At 36.3% G+C, this 22,252-nt stretch overlaps 1 protein-coding gene across 3 annotated transcripts; it reads left to right on the top strand.

Moving 5' to 3' along the window:
* Positions 1 to 515: 515 nt before the first annotated feature.
* LOC103709846 (Cysteine proteinases superfamily protein) lies at positions 516 to 21,788 on the top strand. Of its 3 annotated transcripts, none has more exons than XM_008795369.5 (10): positions 516 to 656; positions 5,601 to 5,837; positions 6,171 to 6,244; positions 10,869 to 10,923; positions 11,098 to 11,172; positions 17,704 to 17,777; positions 17,902 to 17,950; positions 19,159 to 19,243; positions 21,362 to 21,418; positions 21,505 to 21,788. In XM_008795369.5, the coding sequence occupies exons 2-10, from the start codon at positions 5,673 to 5,675 to the stop codon at positions 21,546 to 21,548; spliced, it is 678 nt and encodes a 225-aa protein (XP_008793591.2). In that variant the 5' UTR covers positions 516 to 656; positions 5,601 to 5,672; the 3' UTR covers positions 21,549 to 21,788. The 3 variants fall into 3 exon arrangements, with proteins under 3 accessions (XP_008793591.2, XP_008793592.2, XP_088566385.2); XM_008795370.5 differs by having other exon boundaries at positions 516 to 664; XM_088710259.2 differs by lacking the exons at positions 17,704 to 17,777; positions 17,902 to 17,950.
* The last annotated feature ends 464 nt before the right edge of the window (positions 21,789 to 22,252 follow it).

Genomic DNA, 22,252 nt, shown 5'->3' with positions numbered 1-22,252 from the left:
ATAAAAGGAAGAAGCGATATCCGACCATGTCTAAAATATCTTTTCAGAATAATAAACAGCGAAGAAAGCGATCAAGTCAGTTGCCTCATTTATCTTCCGGTATACATAAGGAGCATGAGATGCTTAAAGTTATTTTTCAAATACAAAGGTGCCCATCTATTCGCACAAAACCAATACAACATGCCACGTGCCGGCTCTACGAGCAGAGCAAAACAAAACCTTTTCTCGTGACACAAATGAACACCCACTCATCCGCATGTGGCTACACACGTGTGAGCCAACGAAAGGATGTGATGTTGGGTGTCTCGCCGAAGTGGGTGAAAATCCAACATTTTGTAATCATCCGCTATCTTGTCCGCATACTTTTTTGTTTTTTTAAGTCAACCTCTTAGATTTTTCATGGCAAAAAGAACACGAAAAGCTTCAAAATCCACGCCAAAGCTCACGAAAGCGGAAAACGGGAGCACTGATCGGACGGCCCTGATTAAGGCTGGGATACGATCACAAGGACGACTAGTCCTGGGCGGAGCTCACGGTGCCTGCGAGGATTTCTTCGAAGAGACGCGAGAGAGCTCTCGTTCCTTTATCTTTGGAATCGAAGAAGAAAGGAGACCGCAACCCTGTTCTCGAGTTCATCCCCACTGCACCGAAAACTCGTAAGTTCGTAAGATTTTTAACCTCTTTATCAATTTGTTACCTTTTGCTCCTTTTTCCCCATCAAAGGATCTTTGGTGGAGTTTTGGTGTTGTTTATTCGTTTTCTCTCTGTGAGAAATGCGAGTAATTTGATTATATTCTGAGTTGTGATAAGATTTAGGGATTAATTTGCTGTCTGTGTTTTTGATATCTCAGTTTCGGATTGGGTCTTAATTGTGGAATTCCTTTAAGTATCAAGCAGGAATTGTTATTGGTAGAGAGATCGACTGGGTTAGATTGGAACGAGTTTGGAAACTTGTCTGGGATATTGAGTTCTTTATTGTTGGCATGTAGAGATATGATAGGCTATTTGTGTTTCCGAATGAAAATGAGAATAAAGAAAGGATCTTTTATGTTGATTGTTATGGTTTCTGGGGCAATTCATTTGGGGAGGAAACCCGAAATGCCCTAAAAGATTATTTTGATGCTGGTTTTCGTAAAAGGTGTTTCTAATTAATATAATTAGAAGCCGGAATTTGGCAATTCTATGCTTTATCTAGTGGAAAAATTTGTTTCCCTGATGTAACTTTTATTGGAGATACTGGTAAAATCATCATCATTTTTTGTTAATCATGAGGTTTCCAAACATCTTCGCCACAAAAGAAAAGTATGTCTCTGTTATGTCTGCAGATTGCTGTAGATCCATCTAGAATTTTATTATTCATTTCCCTTTGGAACGAGTGGAGTTGCTCTTTGCAGTGCCTAGTTATGAGAATTTTGCATGCCAAAAAAATTTTAAATCCTTCTTTTCTTCCGTTTATTTATTTATTTATTTTGGGTTGATGGAGAAATCTCTTGTAGAAAAAGAAGTGACAGGAAAAGTGAGATGAGGGAGAAAATAAAGGATGCCTATTAATTCTGACACATCAAACAAAGACGAAAGGATAAGAAAAACAAGGAAAAATAACCCCATCGAAACTAGCACCTCCAAAGAAAAGAGCACATCTGATTTGAAAGGTTGAATTCCAATTCCATAACAAACCTATATCATCTTTTGATGCATCAATTGAAATAAGTTTGAGCTCATAACTATAACCTAAACATCCATTTTTCTCTCTTGCTTTCTTGTAAACTATAAGATCATTAGATATGGCATATTTTAGGTCTCCACCCTTTTACATTATAAAGGTAAGCCATTCATCTGACACTTAGCTTAGAAAAAAGTATAACCTCCCTTTATCTCTGCTTAGCTACGGGATAACACCCAAACACCTACTTTATCCTCATAGGCTAAGTATACCCAACATTTCAATCAGCCTAGGAATAGTGGGTCTAATGAGATAATAGGTAGGTTTTTTTGGTGGGGGGGGGATTGGGAATTGGGTATAGCATGTTTGACACGGTGACTTAAATTCCATTTATTTGGAAAATGCCCCTTACTCTTATTTAAATAATACATCGTATTTAATAATAATATTATTATTTTGTAGTAATTTTTGTTAGAATATTATTTTATAATTTTATTATAGTATAATATCTTCATACTATAGTAGATTATACAATATTATTAATATTATATATTTTAGTACATTGTAATATTACACATATTATAATATATAATGCAATACTATATAATAATATACTACTATATTCTTTATTAATTTATTAGTTTAATGTATTTAATATAATATTACAATAATTTAATATTATTATTTGTTATCAAATGGCCCAACAATAAAGGAAATTGCAAGTACAAATTTGTTATCAAAAAGGCCTTATCCCAATTAAACCTACCCAAAATCAAGCCTATCTAGTTTAAAACCTATTTATCCTCAAAAACCTTATTGCTTTTCCAAACTAGGCCATCATGTGGAATCTTCAACACAATCTCACATGTCCATATTATTTTAATTTTTCATGGTTTCTACCTTACATTTACCCTTATATTTTGATCTCTATCATGCTCATGTTATGCTTCTAGACCACCTTGATTGCTTGACACTTCGACTAGTATAATATTGCATGCGTCACTATTATGCCAAACTGTTCCTTAAATCTCAAAGGTATGATTGATCACACATTATAGGTCCCCATACATATAAAACACCCGACTCTAGTTCTCTCTCTCTCTCTCTCTCTCCCCCCACATATATAACTACATGCATTCATGAATGCATATATGTATTTTTATTTGTTCTTCCATATATCTCTTCTAGTTTCAACAATTCTAACTTTCTCATACTCTTGGTGTGTGTTAACATGCATGTGTGTGGGTCAAGGTTTGAAATCTTGTATATCTCCTCTCATTGTTCACATATTAGTATGGTAGAGATGTGGTATGCTTCCCACATGTAGTCATGGTTTGCAGAACTGGGTTATACCCTCTATCAATATGAGTCAATACAGCTTGTGGTATGTGTCGATATGTGTTCAAGACGGTATTGTATCCTAGACAAGCTGAGATTAAGATAAGTCACATTATCTATTACCATAAATTTGACCCGAAACTCATGTTCATTCAATTAAAATTGCATTCTATATGCTTCATTTAATATTACTGACTTTTTGATATTCAAACTCCAAAGTTTTCTCTGTGAACTTTAATCTACCTTTCAACCTTCTCTCTAAGGCTGCGCTTGGTTGTGGGATAAACTGAGATTGGGGCGTTGGGGTTGGGGGGGGGGGGGGGGGGGCGGAGTAACCAACTTTTTCTAGTTCATTTCATTTTATTTTATTTATGAGGGGTAAAATAAGAAATTAATGAGGCAGTTATCTCTCACAGATTGGATAATTATATTCTGTCAAAATGTCAGAATATAGTTGATCTAATTTATCCCATCAAATTTTATGTCAAGCTATTCTTCACCCCAGCTACCATGACAATATTATTCCCCAACCAAATAGGGTCTTAATGTCTCTCATGTATTTATACTTTATGATTTCTTAATAATATATGCTCTAAACTCTTATGAATATTAACAGTTAATAAATCTATGTTAAAGTAAACAAAATAATGGCCTAATGCCAAACCCTAGTAGGATCAAAATGACTTTGCTATTCCTTGTCTCTTTGCTAACTATCATAGTATTCATATTAAACACCTTTGCATTATGCTATTTTTCCTTAACATTAACGATATTATCTCTTCCATTACATATATCATTAGGGGCAGAGTGAGGATTAGCTTTGATGTTGGGAGGGGGCAACTAAAGAACTATATTAATAATTGTCATTATGTCAATGCTAGTGTCAGTATGGTAAAATAGTTTCTTTTTTGTGTGTGTTTAAATTATTGCAAGTTTCTTCCTATTCTTTCATTTTAATAATTAAACTCTATATACTAGAAAGAATCATATAAATGAAACATTTGTGTTAAAGGAAAAGCATCTCGCATAAAAAAAACGAAATTAAACCCCTCTCTAGGGAACAATCTATTGCAAACAAAGTCCACGAAATAATATTGTTCATCTAATATGAGACTCCAAACAAAGATAAGTAGCAGCTGCAAACATAGATTCCAAAAAGACCGAAATTTAAGGGAGAAGAAAATGGACTTCCAACATGCGAAATAGGTTAATGCCCAAATTCTAAAAAATATTCATTTAACCATTTTAAGATAAAAACAGTTTGGCCCAAACCTGATTAGAAACATCTTCTGTATAATAAATCTTTTAGTTTGTTTTAGGAACAGCTAACAGGAGCTATCTACTCACACGGTTTTACTGAAAATGTCTTCAGTCACAATTCACAACACATATGAAATATTTAACTAAAAGATTTTAAAAGTCCCATGACATAAGTGGCCACTCCTCTAAAACTGGCTCTCTTCATTCATTCTCTTTATCCTTCTGCCTAATGTAGCAATAAGCAATAGCAAGAACACACTATATACATCTATTGATTAATATTGCTAATGAGAAAAGTCAAAGATTATGGCACTATCCTTTCCCAAATCCTGAAGCTTCCACAACTTCAATTAATTTTGAAAATCCACACATTATCGGATGCCTTCTTGGAATGCAATGTTTAACAAGGGAAGTATTTGTGCTTCCTATAACTACTTTTTATTGGAAAATAAAGGGCCTTATTTGGTACTCTAGAATTCATGGGGTTTCCTTGGTAAGTTTTGTTACATTAATTGGAGCCTGGCTCTGCGGGAATTCCTCGAGAGTCTGCATGATACCTGGTGGCTTGGGGTTGGGGGGCATATATTTAGAAGAAATGTACAAGATTTAGAGGGAAATTACTTAGAAATCCATTGTAGTTCATATACACTCTTTATTTCTTATTGTAGTTCATCTACGCTCTTTTTTTCTTATGTATTTGTCCAATAACCTGGTTCTATAACCAATTTAACCAAATACTGTAGTTTTCAAATGTAATTCTGCATTAATTATTGCACTTTTGTTGTATTTGTTTTTACAGATAGTTTTTGCAATTTATTCTCCAATTATTTTGAATTTTCTTTATTATAAAAAATATCATTAGATAAACTAGTTGACTAAATTAATCTAGTTTTTTCCACGATTCACCTCTTAATTTATACACTATTAGATGATGTTTACATTTTTTAGTTGCTTTGGTTGTAAGAAGCAGTGAGTTTTTCAGATGGTTGCAATCTTATTTGACTCAATGACTGTTGGATCTATAGAGCTTTTTACATAAGTAGCTAGTTGAGTATTAACTTCTAAACTTCTACAGATGAGACAGAGATGACTTCAGTAAAAGATACATGTACCTTGCAGTAGTTTTTATTGGTGTTTGCAATCAGCTATTCTAGGCTCTCTCTCCCCCTCTCTCTCCCCCCTCTCCCTCTCCCTCTCCCTCTCCCTCTTTGGGATAGGTTCTAGTTGTTTGTTTTGCAAGTTGTTGTCTGCTTTATATTAAAATGGTGCATTTTGCCTTCATTCCATATGCTAACATATGCCTTCTGATTTACTTTACTCAACTTTTGTCTTCTATTAGACAAATATACTCTTTGATGCTGCATCCGAGTGAGCTATAATGCTTTTTAGCAAATGCTCTCTTTAAGATAGCATGTCCGAACAGCCTGACCAAACTTCAAAAAGCTCTTGTTCAAGTCTGAGCAGCAGTTTACAGGATACCGAGGATGACATAACTATTGGCAGCATTTTAGCTGAAGCAAATCAGAAAAATGAAAGAAGTCTTGGAAAGCGCCTGTCTCATTTGGACTCCATTCCAGTATGACCTCTTCCAGTACAATTACAGGCTGTTAGCTATTAAATTAGTAATTGCAAGGCTCTTTTTTATATATAAAATATCAACAACTTTGCATAAGCATTGCCTTGTCAATATTCTTAAGTCTCTCTCTCTCTCTCTGCGCGCCCCCCCATGCATCTCCCCCCACCGAAATCTCCACCCGAACACTCATTATTAATAAATGTGTGTGCTTATCTATACATTGAAATGTTGACTATATTTTCCTACTATAGTTTTAGAGTTTAGTAAACATTTTGTGAGATTGATAGTCTCTTAGTGCTAACACCTAGAGCTTCTTGTTCTATTATTTGACAGCACACACCTCGAGTTAATGGTGAAATTCCTGATGTTGATAATGCAACCTTAGATCATGAAAGGCTGCTACAAAGGTAACAGTGCAAGATATCCTTTTAATATGCCTTTTTTGTTTTTTCTTTCTTTGTTTCTTTTGATAGATAGCATACTCATGTTTGATCTGTGTGTAATTTAGTGTACTAATTTAATGCTTTGGCAATAACATTTGTTTTGTGCTGTCTTCAATACATTTATGTTCTTGAATCTGGATTGATTAAAGAAAGATCTAAAATGTAATCTACTTGTAATCATCTACTGCCATCACTTCAGCAAAAGCCCAATGAAGCCCTTGATGAAAATATATGCCATTATTTTCTGCAGATGGCGACTAAAGGGAAACAAATCTAATGAGATGTTTTTAGCAGAGAACATAGCAAGTATGTGGTATGAAAGGAATGTTTTAAATCGGCAGTCAGTCAAGGAAAAAAAGATGCCGATTGCTAGTAGTGAGGAAATTGCCTTTAAGCTAGCAGCCTATTTATTTATGACTTTATGTTCATTCTTTTCAATGCTGAAATGTGAAATTATGAAGTTATGATATTTAGGTTAGCCAACCTTTCTACCTTGGCTTTTGGTTTATCCCACATCAAGATGCTAATCCACTAAATTAACATGCTAGAAGTGTTTTGAGACATGCTATATTAGACTATGTATCAAAATTTAATATTTGCTTCTAGTTTTCTTTTTCTTTTGGTTCTTTTATTTCTTCATTTTCCTCTTCTATTTGTCTTCAACCTCATGGCATGTTCCAAAGCACCTAGTGTCAGAATCAGGTAGCATGCTATTTGTATCCTCTCTGGCACGTGGACATGTGACAAGAACAGCTAAAGTTATTTGTTGGCACACATTATGCTGCTGGACATTTTTTAAACTCAGTTATATTGAATACTTGATAGGATAGGTTAGAGTAGTTCAAGCAACCATAGATCTAACATCCTTGATGCACAATTAGGTTCTCATATATAATTAGACCATATAATTAGATAATATTGATCATTCTATGACATAAATGCAGTGAATTACACACTATAAGTCAAGCAATGCGCCCCACCCCCACCCCAGAAAACCACCACACCACCACCACACTATATGCTGTATGTTATCATTGACACTCTTAAACTTGCTTACTCAAGGCAGCAATGGGCAACATTCTGCTTAAAAATTTGCAGATACGGTGTCATCGTATGACATAGCTGCGGTTATTGTCATTACTGCCAGTAAAATGCTGATGTCTACTTAGCTGTAAGTGAAACCTTAGTGTTCTCTGAACATAATAATTACCCCATGTTTCTTAGGTCTATCTAGCTGGTAGATCATCTATTAGTATATGATTTGATTAAAATTATTTTTTCCCTATGCACCCCTGTTACTCATTTTTTTCACTCTTGCCAAGTAAGATGCCTGGATCCTTGTCCAAATCTGTTTCTTGTGTTCTCTTTGTGCAATGCTGATTGGCATGATTTATGAGGCTTGGAGTTTATGCCATTCCAGTTAGGCCAAAAAAGAGTTTGTATCAAATGATAGGTTCTTACCTCTTTAAATACCATTTTATAATGAACTTTCCTTACATAGTCGAGTGAAACAATCTCATGATGGGATTGAATTTATTATTTCTAAGGGTAATTGATGGAGCAAGATTATAAGAGGATTACAATGATGTGAGCCCTGATTTTCTCCAGCATGCTAGCAAGCACCATGCTGGTTTAAAAAAGATTTAATAGAAGACCTAAATTAAAGATTGCGTTTCCTATATGAGATTGAACTTTAAGGCAATTCTAACTGATATCTGCCATAATTGATGGTAGTTCAAAAGGTTTTGAGAAAGAAATATTTCGAATTATATTGCTAGGGTTGCAGGATTGATGATTATCTAACTCTTAGTATGCAGGTTCACAAAAGGGTAAAAGGAGAATTTAGATAAGAGATCCAAGATGAAGAGAGGTCTTGTAACTATAGCAAAGAAGGGAAAATTGAAAGGTGCTATTTGTTTATTTTGCCATTGTTCTACTGCTGAGAAGAAAAAAACGAAAAAGGGAAATAAAATGAGAATAAGGGAAAGAGCAAGAAAAAGAGAGTAGAACCTTGGATTTTCATAGAAGAGAGAAAAAAGGAATGGAGAGAAATTGGTAACCTTGGATTTTCATGGAAGTAGAACAGAAGGAAAGGGAGAAGACATTAAATTAGGATTGCCAACAAGATTGATCTAAGGATTATTTACTGTCCATCATCATCGTACAATGCATAGATATATTGTTTAACTAAAATTGAACTGAGAGAGTTCTTGGAAAACTCTTTGCCTACCATCTAATTGAAGCTTGATGGGATATTGTTATGCCTACGAGGGAGATGAGGTCACTACGTACATCATCAAAAAGTCTTCCATTTATTGAATGACTTGAATTGTAACGATATGCACATATAGTTGGTCTAGGATAGCCTTTTTGTTTGTTTAAATTTTTTTTTTAAAGTTGCTTCTTATAGGATAGAAACAATCTTGCATTGTGCCTTATGATCATCATTTGCTTATGATTAATCTAGTGCTTAATAATTTATCATTTAATTCTTAATCTTGTCTAATAGATGAGAACCTTCAAAGTTCTGCAGCAGATTTATTTTTTCTTTTTATAATGGAAAAAGTGGTAGAAAATGTATCTTTTTACAAACAACATGGTCTGCGGAAATGAAGACTAACCTTTAGTGGATATTACTACTTATAAGAGCCTTTTTTCGATTGGTAACAAATAATTGAACATAATTTTAAATTATCCATGTTTATGACTTATGCTGAACTGTTAGACAGAAAAATTGAACTCCAATTCTGAAAAAGGTCCATAAAATGTGATGGATAATTTATCTAGTTTTGTTGGCTCAACCAATTTGTTTTCATCTAGGATGTGAGATTTTAGGTATAGACATCACATATTGATGGGTCTATTTCACTTAATGGATTACTGAGAAATGAGAATTTAATTGATTGCAAGGGTATACTTACTCTGTTATATAAGACATACATATGGTCCATCAATAATGTATAATTTGCATGTAAACTTGTCTCTGGCAAATTGGAACATGGTATGCTGAACGACCTGTATGTACGGGCTGGTTCAGCACGTACCATACTGGTTTGGTCCCTGACCGGTACGGTACGATGGTAGAAAATGATACCGTTGCAAACTGGACCGGTTCGCACGGGTACAAGCCCGGTACTATTTTGTACCGGTGAGAATTAGACTAGTTCGCACCTGTATGCGCGTTCTGTGGCATTTAAAATCCCACAGCCACAGGGTGGCATTTTCTTTGTCATGCCATAGAGTGGCAATAAATGCCACTCTGTGGCATTTTTCATGCCACAGCGCGCCACGCGCGCTGTTGTCGGTCCGGTACCAGTACCGAACCGGTCCGCTACCAGTACCGAACCGGTCCGGTACCAGTTCGGCATACCTTGAATTGGAATGGAATTTGATATTGCTTTGTACATCAATTATATTATTGTTTCAAACTCAAATTCAAATGAAATTTTCAGATATTTGCATGTCTTTCTAGAACTGTCTGTATCTTTAGTCTATATATTTCTTTTGCCCCGCACAGTTTGAGTAGCCACTTCATTACATATGCGGACAAGATTTTCGAGATGAAAATTTTAAACTAATGTTATCACTTTTTTGGTTCCTCTTAAGCACACAGAAATGGAGTGATAATCATCAATCAATTTGGGTGATGGTTTATTTCTCATGTGGCATTTGAAGTAAAAGCTACATAAGCAAATTAAAATGATTTCGTGCAAGTTACGCCGTGTCGGTACCAGGCTTCGTACTATTGCCACCCTATCACTATGTTGGTACCATGGTCTGCCGAATCGGACCGTACCGGCCGGTTCGGCCCGATACGGACCAGTACGCATGCGTATCGGTCGTGTACTGGCTGGAACTGGTGCAAACCAGCCGGTTCGCACCGGTACGTTTTTTTTCTGAGGTAAAGCGTGCGTGGCCCTTTCGGCCCCGGGCGCGGGGCAGCACGCCCGCGCGCGGGCGCGCGATTCCCAGCTCCACACTGTGAAATGCCGCGCAGGTGATTCCCCCGCCCGCGCGGGGCGGGTCCCCAGCCCGCGCAGGGCAGCGCACCTGCACGCCCACGCGGGCTCATTAATGTCCACTCTGTTCTCGCGGGCGTCCGCGCGCAGACGTGAAAACCAGAAGATAAAAAAATGCTTACCGGTTCGTACCGAACCGGTTCCGGTACGAACCGAACCGTACCGGTCCGGTAGGCGACCGGTACGTTTACTGGTACCAGTACGGCAGACCTTGGTACAGTATGATAGGGGGCCCATTCGGCATTCCGAGTGTCGATATGCCCTCCGTACCATGTACCGATACCGACTAGTATGTATGGTATGCTCCGTAGCTCCCGATTGGGTATAGTGTGGCGTACCATGGTTCAATAAGTATTGTGCTTATGGTGAATGTGTATTTGGTTTTATCTGTGTTCCACAGTGGTTGAGAATTTACAATAAAATGCAGATTTATGAGCCTGATGTCAAACCTGCTTGTGTTTCATCTCTCAAGTGCAGATGCAGTGTCTCATCTAGATGTACATCTTGTAATTTGCCTATTCTCTTCTCATTCTACATATACTATATTGAGTTGGAGCTTTTGTTAGCAGGCTGACCACATATGGTTTAGCTGAATTGCAAGTTGAAGGAGATGGCAATTGCCAGGTTTGTAACAACAAACAATATACTCTGAGAAAGAAAAGTAGCTAGGTTTTGCACTTTGACACTATTGCTATTCGGAAATTAAATTACACTTCAACAAGAAAATTATATGCAGCTCTGTTAAACTAGTAGTTGTATTCATTCACAGTTCTTTGCATTATACTTCTTGATAAACAGTTTCGAGCTTTGGCTGATCAGCTTTTCCGCAATCCTGACTATCACAAACATGCTAGAAAGGCAGTTGTAAAGCAGGTATTCTTCTTGTCTCACTGATTCACTTCTTGTTCTAGGTCTAGTTTTTATAAATATGACACTTTGGTTATAAGTATAATTTTTTTTAAAAAGAAAACTTGCAGTGACCAATGCTGTTCAATTGATAGGCTTTATAAGTTCTCTATCTTTATCTTCTTTCAACTCCATGCTAGCTGATTCCACTTCCAGCATGTGAAAATGGATTTCAAAATGGATGCAATTTCTTAGCATTTAAAAACAACTTGAGAAAGCCTTACATTGCTTAATGTTGAGTAGCTACATGTCTCATGCTACATGCATGCAGTAACACAGCCACACAAACGCGACTGCGCACTGCGCCACACGTGCGCCGCACACTTACATAGAGAGAGAAAACAGGTGATAATCAGGGAATAGTGATTAAAGTTACTAGCTAACTCTGTTGACTTTGGTGTAGGAACAAAAAATTTGATATGTAGACTGATGACTAAATTGGTTTTGGTAAAGTTACCATTACCTTGTAGATTTTGAATGTAGACCTAACATTAGGTAGACCAACAAATCATCTGTATTTTTCGTCAAACTTGCTCCTCAAACAAATTTACTACTTTCATTTCTATAGCTCAAATTAGCTATGATAATAAATTTCTTTCCTGAATATATGAACCATATATTGGTATGGGCCTTACATTGCTGCCTGCAAGTGTTTTGAGATTTAGTCATGGGTGCATTTTTTATGATGTATGTTGTTGGCACTTGTGGGACCATATAACAGCCACTTCTCTTTGCTGGTGGTGCTCTTCCAGGTTATGTGAAGCAATGGTTCTTGCATCAGTTATTTATCTGTAACTAAAATTGGAAAATGTCAAGTTTAGAGTTATGATTGGTTCGCAAGATTTTTGTGGGTGAGGCCAAACCGATGTTTGATGTAGAGACATAATCAAGCCCTTGACAGAATCATATACACTAATTTTTGAGCAAGAAGGAAAGCATAACCTTGCTACTTGTCTTGTTAATTTTTTTCTTTATGTAAATGCCAGAACATATTTTACCGAAATTTCCATTTTATTAATAAAAAAATATATGATGTGGAGTATTTGGTGTTGCTTGGGAATATTTGCTGAGTTGTCGCAAAAAGCTGAAGTTAGTTTCTCTAGTTGGATAAACTTGACGTGTATAACATACTTTTGGCTGTTAGAATCCTTCCTGCAGATTGTTTTGGACATGGAAAAGGAGATTGGGAAGTTCTGTGCATGGATAGAAAAGTATTAGTGTTGTACAACAAAAGTCTGATCCAACGTCCACCGAACCGGTATAGGGATCCGGATTGGTTGGCGACCAGTATGGGTCGATATCGGTTTGGTACCGTACCATATGTCGGTATGGGTAATCACTCTTTTTGAATTTTTTTCAGCAATTTTAATTTTAATTTGATATTTTTTTGATGTTTTCTTGATATGTTTTGATTTTTTTGATGTTTCTATGATCCCGGTTTAACCTAAATAATGCATCTTATTATTTTAAAATGACACAAATCATAAAATGATTAGTGAGATATTGCTGCTACAAAGAACAACATAAAATATCCTCAAATCAAGTAGTGACATAAAATTTATAAAATAATACAATCACTTGCATATATTTAAAGTACAACATATATACCGCTATATAAAATCGGATCGAGTGGCGATGCCTCTAATAGATATCCGGATCATTAACATAGTCAGGAGGCACATCAGCCCATCCCTCGAACCAAGCTGCATTGTAGTCCTGTACATTCATCCCATAAGGAATACGCGCCGAATTATAAGCACTCTCGGATCTCTCGTTGAAGCTCTGATTCTAAAAGGTGTCTTCTGGCTGATAATATGGCTATATGGAGAGACCCATCCGAATATGCCGATAACAAAATCCGATCCGTAAGATGCTCCGGGCTGCGTAGAGTAGTGGCCACCGGAAGATGCCTCAGACGCACCATATCCATATTCGTATTTATATGGGTCATAGGCTGCCTGTGGTTGCAGATAATAGGATCCAACATACGACTTGGAACCTGATAAGTCTATGGATCCTGCTCTATGTGCGAGGTCATCTGCAGCTACGTGTCCTCTTGAATAACCTTGAGAAGCCCGTCTTCTATATACAATCGTATCCTCGTGGGCTCTACTAGATTATGCACCGCGGTTCCTACCTATGTTGCATGCGTAAACTGGGACTCACTGGTGAATCAAAGACCATAACTTCTGCTCATGGTCTCTACCTCAGAAATTACTTCTGAATTATGTAATACATACTACTAATTTCTTATAATTTTTGATATTATTTTTATATTTTTAATTATTTTTTGAATTTAAAAATAATTTTAAATATTAATATTTTAAAAAATTAATTTCAGTTTAGATCTATGTATAACTCAATAATGGATGCTACATATATTTTTTTAAGGCTATTGGGCTTGCATCAAAGGCTATTTATTTTTCATTTTTTTTCAAATTTAGGCCTAGGCGACTGTGTGCATGATCACATCAAAACTTGAATGAATGGATACCAACATTTTATGGAGAGTAGCTTGCATGCCTCTAAATACGTTTCTGATTTTAAAGTTTTTTAATTTTAATCTAAAAATATATTTTTATTTTTTAAACATTATATATATTCCGAAAATTATATGTTCTAGCCGGTGCCAGATGGCTCGACCAGTCTCAGGCCGGTTTGCACCGATTTTGGCCGGTTCTGACCTTTTCGGCTGGTTCCAGTTGGTTCGGGACCGGTTTTGGCCAGTTCGGGACCGAATACCGGCCGAAGTCAAAAAAAGTTTGCGGAAGGAATCGGAAAAAATAGCGAATCGACTCGGTTTCGCACCGAGTCAGCTTGGCACTACCCAAACCAGGCGGTTCGGCCTGGTTTGGTAGACCATGGTCTGATCAATTTAATTATCACAAACAGATTTGAGGAGATAATTTAGTGAAATTTTATGTTTAGAGAACAATATGGAGGAAAATAGAACTTAGTTCAAATATGCTCATCTCAAAGTCATGCGAGTTTGGCTGGATTCCTTAGTTTTATATTCTCCGAAATATAACTGTTATTTTTAGTACTCTGGGACAAAAAACTGAACATGTTAACTGATGCCCCTGGAAACCAGTCATGTAACCACTTAGGCCAAAAATGGGTATAAAAATCTACTATCCAACAAAAGGCCTTTCAAAGGGTGAAGTAAACAAATACTGGTTTTATTTAAAGTTGAGTCATGTTTCTCTTCTCCACTCATTATTGAAAGTTTTTTATGCTTTTCAAGCCAACCATTTGCTTCCAACAATTTCTAGCTTTTCCAAAATTTTAAGGGAAAATTTATTTGGGGTTCACAGACTAGTGCCATTCGATGTCTTGGCTCCATTGACTGGGCATTTTATCCTTGGACCATGGTTTTAATGACATTTTTATTTTTATACAGGCATAATCAATAGGGATAATTGTGTACAAAAATGAGGCCATAACTGTATATCAGGGACTAAAGTAAAAAAAAGACTTGCCCAAGGACTAACTGTAAAAATGGTTGTCAAAAGAAGGGCTGTGAAACAACTTGCCCAGTTTATTTGAACGGTGTGTTTGGTTACCTGCAACTGGGTTTAAGTGAACTCTATTTGCAAGAGGTGGCCCGTTTCCAGTTTTTGGGTACATGCATGTGGAGTCAGACCCATGTATTTGTGGTTGCAGTGGGTTCTCACTTGCAGCAACTAGTGACCGAATCAGCTGCAGGGCAAATTTCAGCAAGTAAAAAGGCGCTCTTAATGGGCTTTTACTTTCCACCCACTGCGCCAGTTGGGGTTTAGGGTGCGTTACCTTCACCTCCTGTGGAAATCCTTCTTTCCCTCCTTTCTCTCGCACTGATCCAATGCTCTAACATCCACCGGCCATCATCCCCATCCTTGGAGCTTCGCCAACCACTTTCTACTACTTGAGATTTGCTTCCTTATCCTCTCATCCTCTCACTTAACCCTCCTCTCCTCCCTGCTTTTCTTCTTGTCTTTTTGCTCTTGTTGGAGATCCTTCTCCTCCTTCCCACCCTCTATAGGTCCGATCAACATCTTAATGAGGTGTTCATTCACTCTAGGGCTAAAACTTTTAACCCTAGCCTCAATTTTTACCTTAACCCTAACCACACCATCATTACTTTCAACAATCTCTATGACTTGGAGCTCTCCATGGCTGTCGACCTCAAGGCTTTGCTTGATCTACTCCAAATCTAACCCTAACCTTGACCCTAACTCCATGTAATTTCTGTTACTTGATACTTGAGAAACATTAGGTTCATAGGTTGTATGATATACATATTATTCTGGCTTTGATTCGGAATCATTAGAACTAGTTAGAAATAAATAAAAATGTAAAGTATTGTACTGAAATGGTTGGAAATGAAAAATATTCTTTTGAATGTAAACTTGTTTGAGTAGACTGTATTAATTTTATTTTGAGCATAATAGTTGTTGCATTGGATTGTTATAGCTCATGGTAGTTTTAAATTGCGTAGCAGATTGGTGGGTAAGCGCACCACCCCATTTTAGGGATGATGGGATACTCCCAGTTATGTGAACAGACAAATGGGTGAATTGCAGTTGCAGCTTCCAGTTATTTGTAAACAAACAGTAGAAAGCAAGTTGCTGCAACTGCAGTCCCTGCAAACTAAACACTGGTTTGTGACTCAAGATCTAGTAGTTCCACCTCCTTGTAACCCCCACTAAAACTAAGTGGGAGTTGCAGGTACCAAACACACCCTAAACAAATTCTCTTGATAGGCCCATATATGTAATATGAATGTTTCATTGAAATGGAAAGGGATCTGTATATCTCGATGGGTGGTTTTTAGTATAGAGTCACCAGTCTTCACTAAATTTTCATGGCACACCCCTCCAACAACAATTTACAAAAAAAATAGAAACCTCCATTTATGTTAACCATCAAGCTTTTAAGATGAACTCCAGACTCTCCATCCAGATTCACCATTTAACTCCACCATCCTTTATAACTGATTTGCCCATAACTCCACCATACTTTATAATTGAAGCTTCAAATGTCTTATTCTCCTTCCATGCATAGTCACCATCAACCCAGAATTCTACTATCAGACCTCATCTTATGTCTTCACCCTTCTATGCTCCCGCTTGAGTCCTCATAGGGCTGCAAGTGACTTGGTTTGGAATCAGGATTTAGCCCAACCCAAATCCAATCTAGATTTTGGTTGGGTCAAAAAGTTTAATCCAATCCTAATCCATTTTCACTGGGGTTGAGTCTCATTGTCTTTAAATTTATTTTATTGATCTGTTGGGTTTCTCAGGCCGAATTGGGTTATGAACAACCCAAAGCACAAACAATATGAAATATGTATAAACATGTTATTTGATTATATTCTGAACATGTTATAAAGTGACTAATGGTTGAACAACAAGCAGACACTATCAACAACCCATTCCACATAAGATTGATTTTCAACCACATCCAAATTATCATCAACAACACCAACTGATGATTAATTACACAAAAAAGAAACTTATTTCTAAAGCAGATTTAATTTCTTAAGTTAAACTCATGTTGAGTTGTGATAAATACAGTGTATTAATTCTGTGTCAGTTCAGATTCATAGCAAGTCACTTACTGATCCATATCTGATACATGATTGAAAGTCGAAATTGTCATATTTTTTGATCCAAGCCTCATTCAAACGACTTTGTTTTGGGTTGGTTCTAGTTCGGATGCATGTCAATACAATCCACTTGCTAAGAGTTTTTTTGGACCCACCAATCTTCATTGCGCTTTCATGAATTCATCTCAAACCTCCATATACACTACACTGAAAGCACATGTCTGCTGTTAAGTTAACCATCAAGCTTTTAGGATGAATTCCGGATTCCTTGTCCAATTTCTGTCTAATTCTACCAATTTCTTTTAACTAAAACTCCAACATCCATCCCACTTCTATCTGGATTTACATTGACCTGGAATTCAATTTTCAGATCTCTTCCAGTGGCGTCACAAAATTTTATACTTCTGTGTTATTCCACCTCTCCTCAATCTAAATACGTCCTCTAGGCAATTGACTTTTGACTTGTCTCTCTTTATTGAAGAACAAATTTAAGGACCGTTATACATGAAATTCAGTAGATAACTTAATCAGCAAGACATTTAGGTTAAATGCCACATTAGAGGTCTTACACCTTAATGTTTCTCAACAGAGCAATCTATGAATAGAACTACCAGTTAAGTGATAGTCAGGACTATGGTATGCTGTACCGGTTGGTACCAGTCGGTACCAGGTGTACCGTACTGGTACCGGTACGGCGAACCTTGGTCAGGAGCTTAACATCTTCCATATCTATAACCAGTTGACTAGAAATTTCGTGTCTGACAGCTAGGTTCTGCAAACATCTGCATGCCGCAAACATCATATGACAGTTTGTCTTTTTTCTGTGTTTTAAGATATATGAAGTGCGATTACTTCCTGTAGATCACATTGAGTTCATGATAATATATAATGGTATCTTTTTCCCTTTTCAGCTCAAACATTTCAGGAAAAATTATGAAGGCTATGTCCCAATGAATTATAAAACATACTTGAGGAATATGAAAAGGTTTCACTTCTCAATTCTTCCTTTTTTAATAAAATATAACTTAAGTGCAACACCATATGTCTAATATTTCATGGCACAGTAGCTGGCTAATCCCTATTCTTGTTTTAATTGTCAATGGCTTTAGATCTGGGGAATGGGGAGATCACCTGACTTTACAGGCAGCTGCGGACCGGGTAACATTGCGTTTCAGTTTCAAGTTGGTTTTCTTTATTTAGGACCTGCCAGACAAAGGTTTATGCTTGATTTTGTTATTTATTCATGCTGTCTTCTTAATAGTTTTCAATTTACCATGTATTTTAACTGAATCTTGGTGGGCTTCTGCATTTGATGTAATGATAATAGATATTCACATTGAAGATTTACAACCATGCAGATAACAGAATGAACTGGAGAATATAAATAATAGAAGTAGATGAAGTAAGACATTCTTTATCACTAAAACATTGAATCTATAAATGACGGATGTAATAGTGATCTATTATAACTGCATGTTGATGACTTGATGACTCAAACATATTAATGTTCTTATTCCTTCTTCAATCCAAAGTTAACATTGTGCCTAGTTAAATTTTTTGGGTACCCATTTGCCATTCATCTCCAATAAGGTGCATCAGTTCAGCTGAGAAAAATGCTGGCTAACAACTTGAAGATGTTTCTCACCATAATCTGACTTAACAACGTTTATTCTTTAACAATTACAATATTCTTGGCATCTTTTTGGTCATTCAAATATTCAATAAGTGGTGAACTGCAAAAATATTAAGGAGAATCCTTGTATGCTTTATAAGTATGTCAGGTACAGCGTTGACCATGTCAATGAAGACTTAATGCTACTTCAGCTGAAACTTGTGTTGTTTAATCTATCCAACCTCTATCAAGTTTTAATCTTTGATAAAATCCGACCTCTGTCCTTGTTGGCACTTCAAGGAATTTTCTGTGCATGCCTGTACATTCTTGGCCATATTTCTTTCATGTTTTCCTCAATGTCCACTTCTATGTTCTTAAATTGTAACTGATTTTTATTATATTTTAATGGAGAGATGAATTTTATTGACTTTTAATGTTTGGGTGTGTTGTGCAAATAATTTGCAAAGCGGCAAAGATTAACTATTTCATTGTATTTATTGATGCCTTTTAACTGCACATGCTATCTTAATAAAGAAATGGATTCACGATGCTTAATGCTTACTTTTCCTACATCTGCAAGTTTTTGTTAACCTAAACTGTATTAGTGATTTACGAATGAACACTTCATAAATCACAATTTATTTTCATACATGTATTATTTTCCATCCTTATGTAGTCTCTAGAATTTTTAATAGGCAAGATCATTTAATTGTTTATTTTATGGGAAGCCAGTGACATCTATTCTTCCTTGCAGTTTTGTGCCAAAATTTGTCTGGTTACGTCATTTAGAGAGACTTGCCTCATTGAAATTGTTCCCAAAGACCAAAATCCTACAAGAGGTAAAGAAATAATCTCTCTAACATCATACTGATTCATTTGTTTATTTTTCATGTGAAATTGCATGTCCTATACTATTTTTTTGTTTTAATTATGAACTTTATGTTTTTCTTAATGTTTGTAAATGTAATTCGAACCGAACTAAATATTGTAATGATTTCATCATCTATTTTGCATTTTTCTGAGAGCCTATGCACACATTTTTCCATTTAAACATCCTGTATCTTGTGGTGCTCTTCAATTTAAATATTATGTTTATCACCATCCTTATCAAGCAAGGCACGTCGTCTCGATACCGGGCTCCATACCGGTGCCACCCTATCACTATGTCGGTATGCCCGGTATAGGGCTGGTTCGGCGTATCGAGTGCGGTACGCTTTTTGTACCGTGTACTAGTACCGAACTAGTACGGTATGGTATGCTCTGTACCATCCAGTTTGGTATGATATAGCGTACCATGCTGTCAAGATTCTCCACCTTTTATTTTTTGGCTGCAACTGTGAACCGTTGGATGACTAGAATCATAGTTTCCAAATTTAAGAGTCTTTCTCAAACCGCTAGGCTAGATTGTCTATATTTTTATAGCCACTTTGAAGTTTCATTTAGTTGGTTTTATATTTAACGATTGACCTTGCTAATTTGGTGTGTCAATATTCTTCTATCTACTGTCTAATTGTACTTCCTTTCTTGATTACTTTAAGAGTACTTCAAAGAAAAAAGCTTCAACTTACTAGGGGTGGAAGAAATCTTACACATCTTATATCTCAGTTGGGTCAAACTAGTTCTGTTCTTTAGAAGTTTGAATCTTAATTTATGTTCGGTAAATCATTAGAAGAAATATTTTTGGCAATGTATTAGAAAGATCAAGGTTGCATATTAACTTATCTGTATCAGCTCTTGTTAAGTTATCAATCACTACTTTGTAAATATTTGTAGTATTAGATTTTTCTGTGACATTACAAATTTGTTATATGCACATGTTTGGAATGTAAGTTTGAGCACTGAAGATATTGCAACACTGCAATCACTAAAAGAGGCGTGGGTTCAGGGTTGGGGGGTGTGGGTATGTGTTGTGGAGTTGATTTAATTCGAGTAGATAGAACTGCAATAGATGATTGCCAGCCATAGGATACACACACACATGTATACATTAAATTTACCACACTACAATAATGTGCAACTGTGAAATACAATGTACAACATCTTCGACATGCCTTTTTTCAAACTCATGACAGATCAGATGGGGTACATTTTGTTTCTAGCACAAAGCAAAACTGGATGGTCATGTGAGTCCTGATCTATTCCATAAGTTAATTGTTAACACGGCCCTCAAGCTATTCAATTGGGCTTGCAAGCATTCGTATCAATGAAGCACAAAGAATGCAGAGGGCCATGGAAGATTCGAGAAGAAGAAAAGAGGAAGAATTAAAGGAGAGATTCAAGGAGGAGAAGCTGCATGAAATCCGCCAAGATAATCCAATGATCTTAGTAATCAAATCACAAAAGCTATGCTACAACACTTTGCGAGCTACCTAAATAGACACTCAATAAAATAAACCCTAGACAATTTTTAAACTAGACTCTTGCATCTAACTAAAGGACTCCTAATATGACTAAAGGAGAGATTAATCTTTTGAGCAACTTTCGATCCAGCAAATATTATAATTTGGCCTGAGAACCATGAACTATCAATTGTAAATCTCAAAGAGACCATTCCAGTGAGTCCACGATCACTGAAACCCAATATATGTGCAAAAAGTTATGCCTTTCAGAAGCTGCTGGTTTCATGTTGACCGTGGTGGGCTTCTTCCGTTCAATCTCATAGATATCTAGATCTATCCTACATCACATATGCAAGGCTCTATATGTTTATTCCTTAAATTTTCTTTGGTAAATGGACTCTATATTCTTTGGTGGACTGACCTACTATGCACATTTCTCTATTTCCCTCTAAATTATAAATGTTTGTGGTGAAAATTTTAAAAAGATGACAGAAAATCTTATTTTTTTCTTAGATGATTATAGCATTCATGCTATATGATGCTCATTTATGGTTGCACTAAAAATATGCATTATTGCATGACCTCCTTGGTCTGATGGTTCACATCCTTGCATTGCAGAGCTTTGGCTAAGCTTTTGGAGTGAAGTGCACTACAATTCCTTGTATGGAGCTGATGGTAATTCTTGACACTGTCCCTGCCATTGGTTTATAGCTGTCAAATGTTTTGATATATTTACAGATGAAATATTATTTTGCGTGTAGATCTTCCAACTCGAGTAACTAAGAGAAAGCACTGGCTTTTCTAGAGGTCTCCTCCCTCGGTTCCATCCCATCGAATGGCCATACATGGAAGTCTCGACAGAAACGTGCTTTCTTTCAAATTGGATCAGCTCTTTGTAGTATCATTTCAGGTTCCTAGTTGTGATTTGTTATCATTAACTCTGCCAAATTTCACCATTTACTTTATACTGTAAAATCTGTATCATATTCTTTATGGTATCATTTTATACTGTCTTAATAGCTCATGACTTGGTTCCTTTCCACAATGTTTTGTGGTGCAGACCCGATGGAACTTATCACTTGTGTGATTCAATTTTCCCTTAAAATGATGCGTCACAACTATCGTGCTGAAATCTTTTGGCACTCAAACTTTTTTTTTTTCTTTTCTTTTTTTCAAAAGAATGGCACTCACCTGTTATGAGTGGGAGATGAATTGAATCTGGCTGTCTCAATTTTGGTTCAGTTTGTTTTTGGTTTAAGCCGATCTAATTTATTTCCTTTTTCTCTATCAACGACGATCCCAGTTTGAGATGAGAGATAAGATCTCTGCAAAACCGAGGTTCTGATATAGAAAGTTGCCAGAGCTATGGAGTTGGAAGTCAATGTTATCAGGTCATTGATATGTCAAATGTTTCCCACGTGGTTAGTGTTCTGGCTTTAATCAAGCACCTGGTTTTCAGATATTCTAGAATTTGGTATTCTTTATTTTCATTTGTTTATTTATATATTA

This window comes from Phoenix dactylifera, chromosome 14 (assembly GCF_051530095.1).
Source record: "Phoenix dactylifera cultivar Ajwa chromosome 14, Ajwa_hap1_PhDact_Kaust_v1.1, whole genome shotgun sequence".
NCBI classification, from domain to species: Eukaryota; Viridiplantae; Streptophyta; class Magnoliopsida; order Arecales; family Arecaceae; genus Phoenix; species Phoenix dactylifera.
Note: the sequence above shows the minus strand (reverse complement) of the source record. Positions and strands in the feature narration are given on the sequence as shown.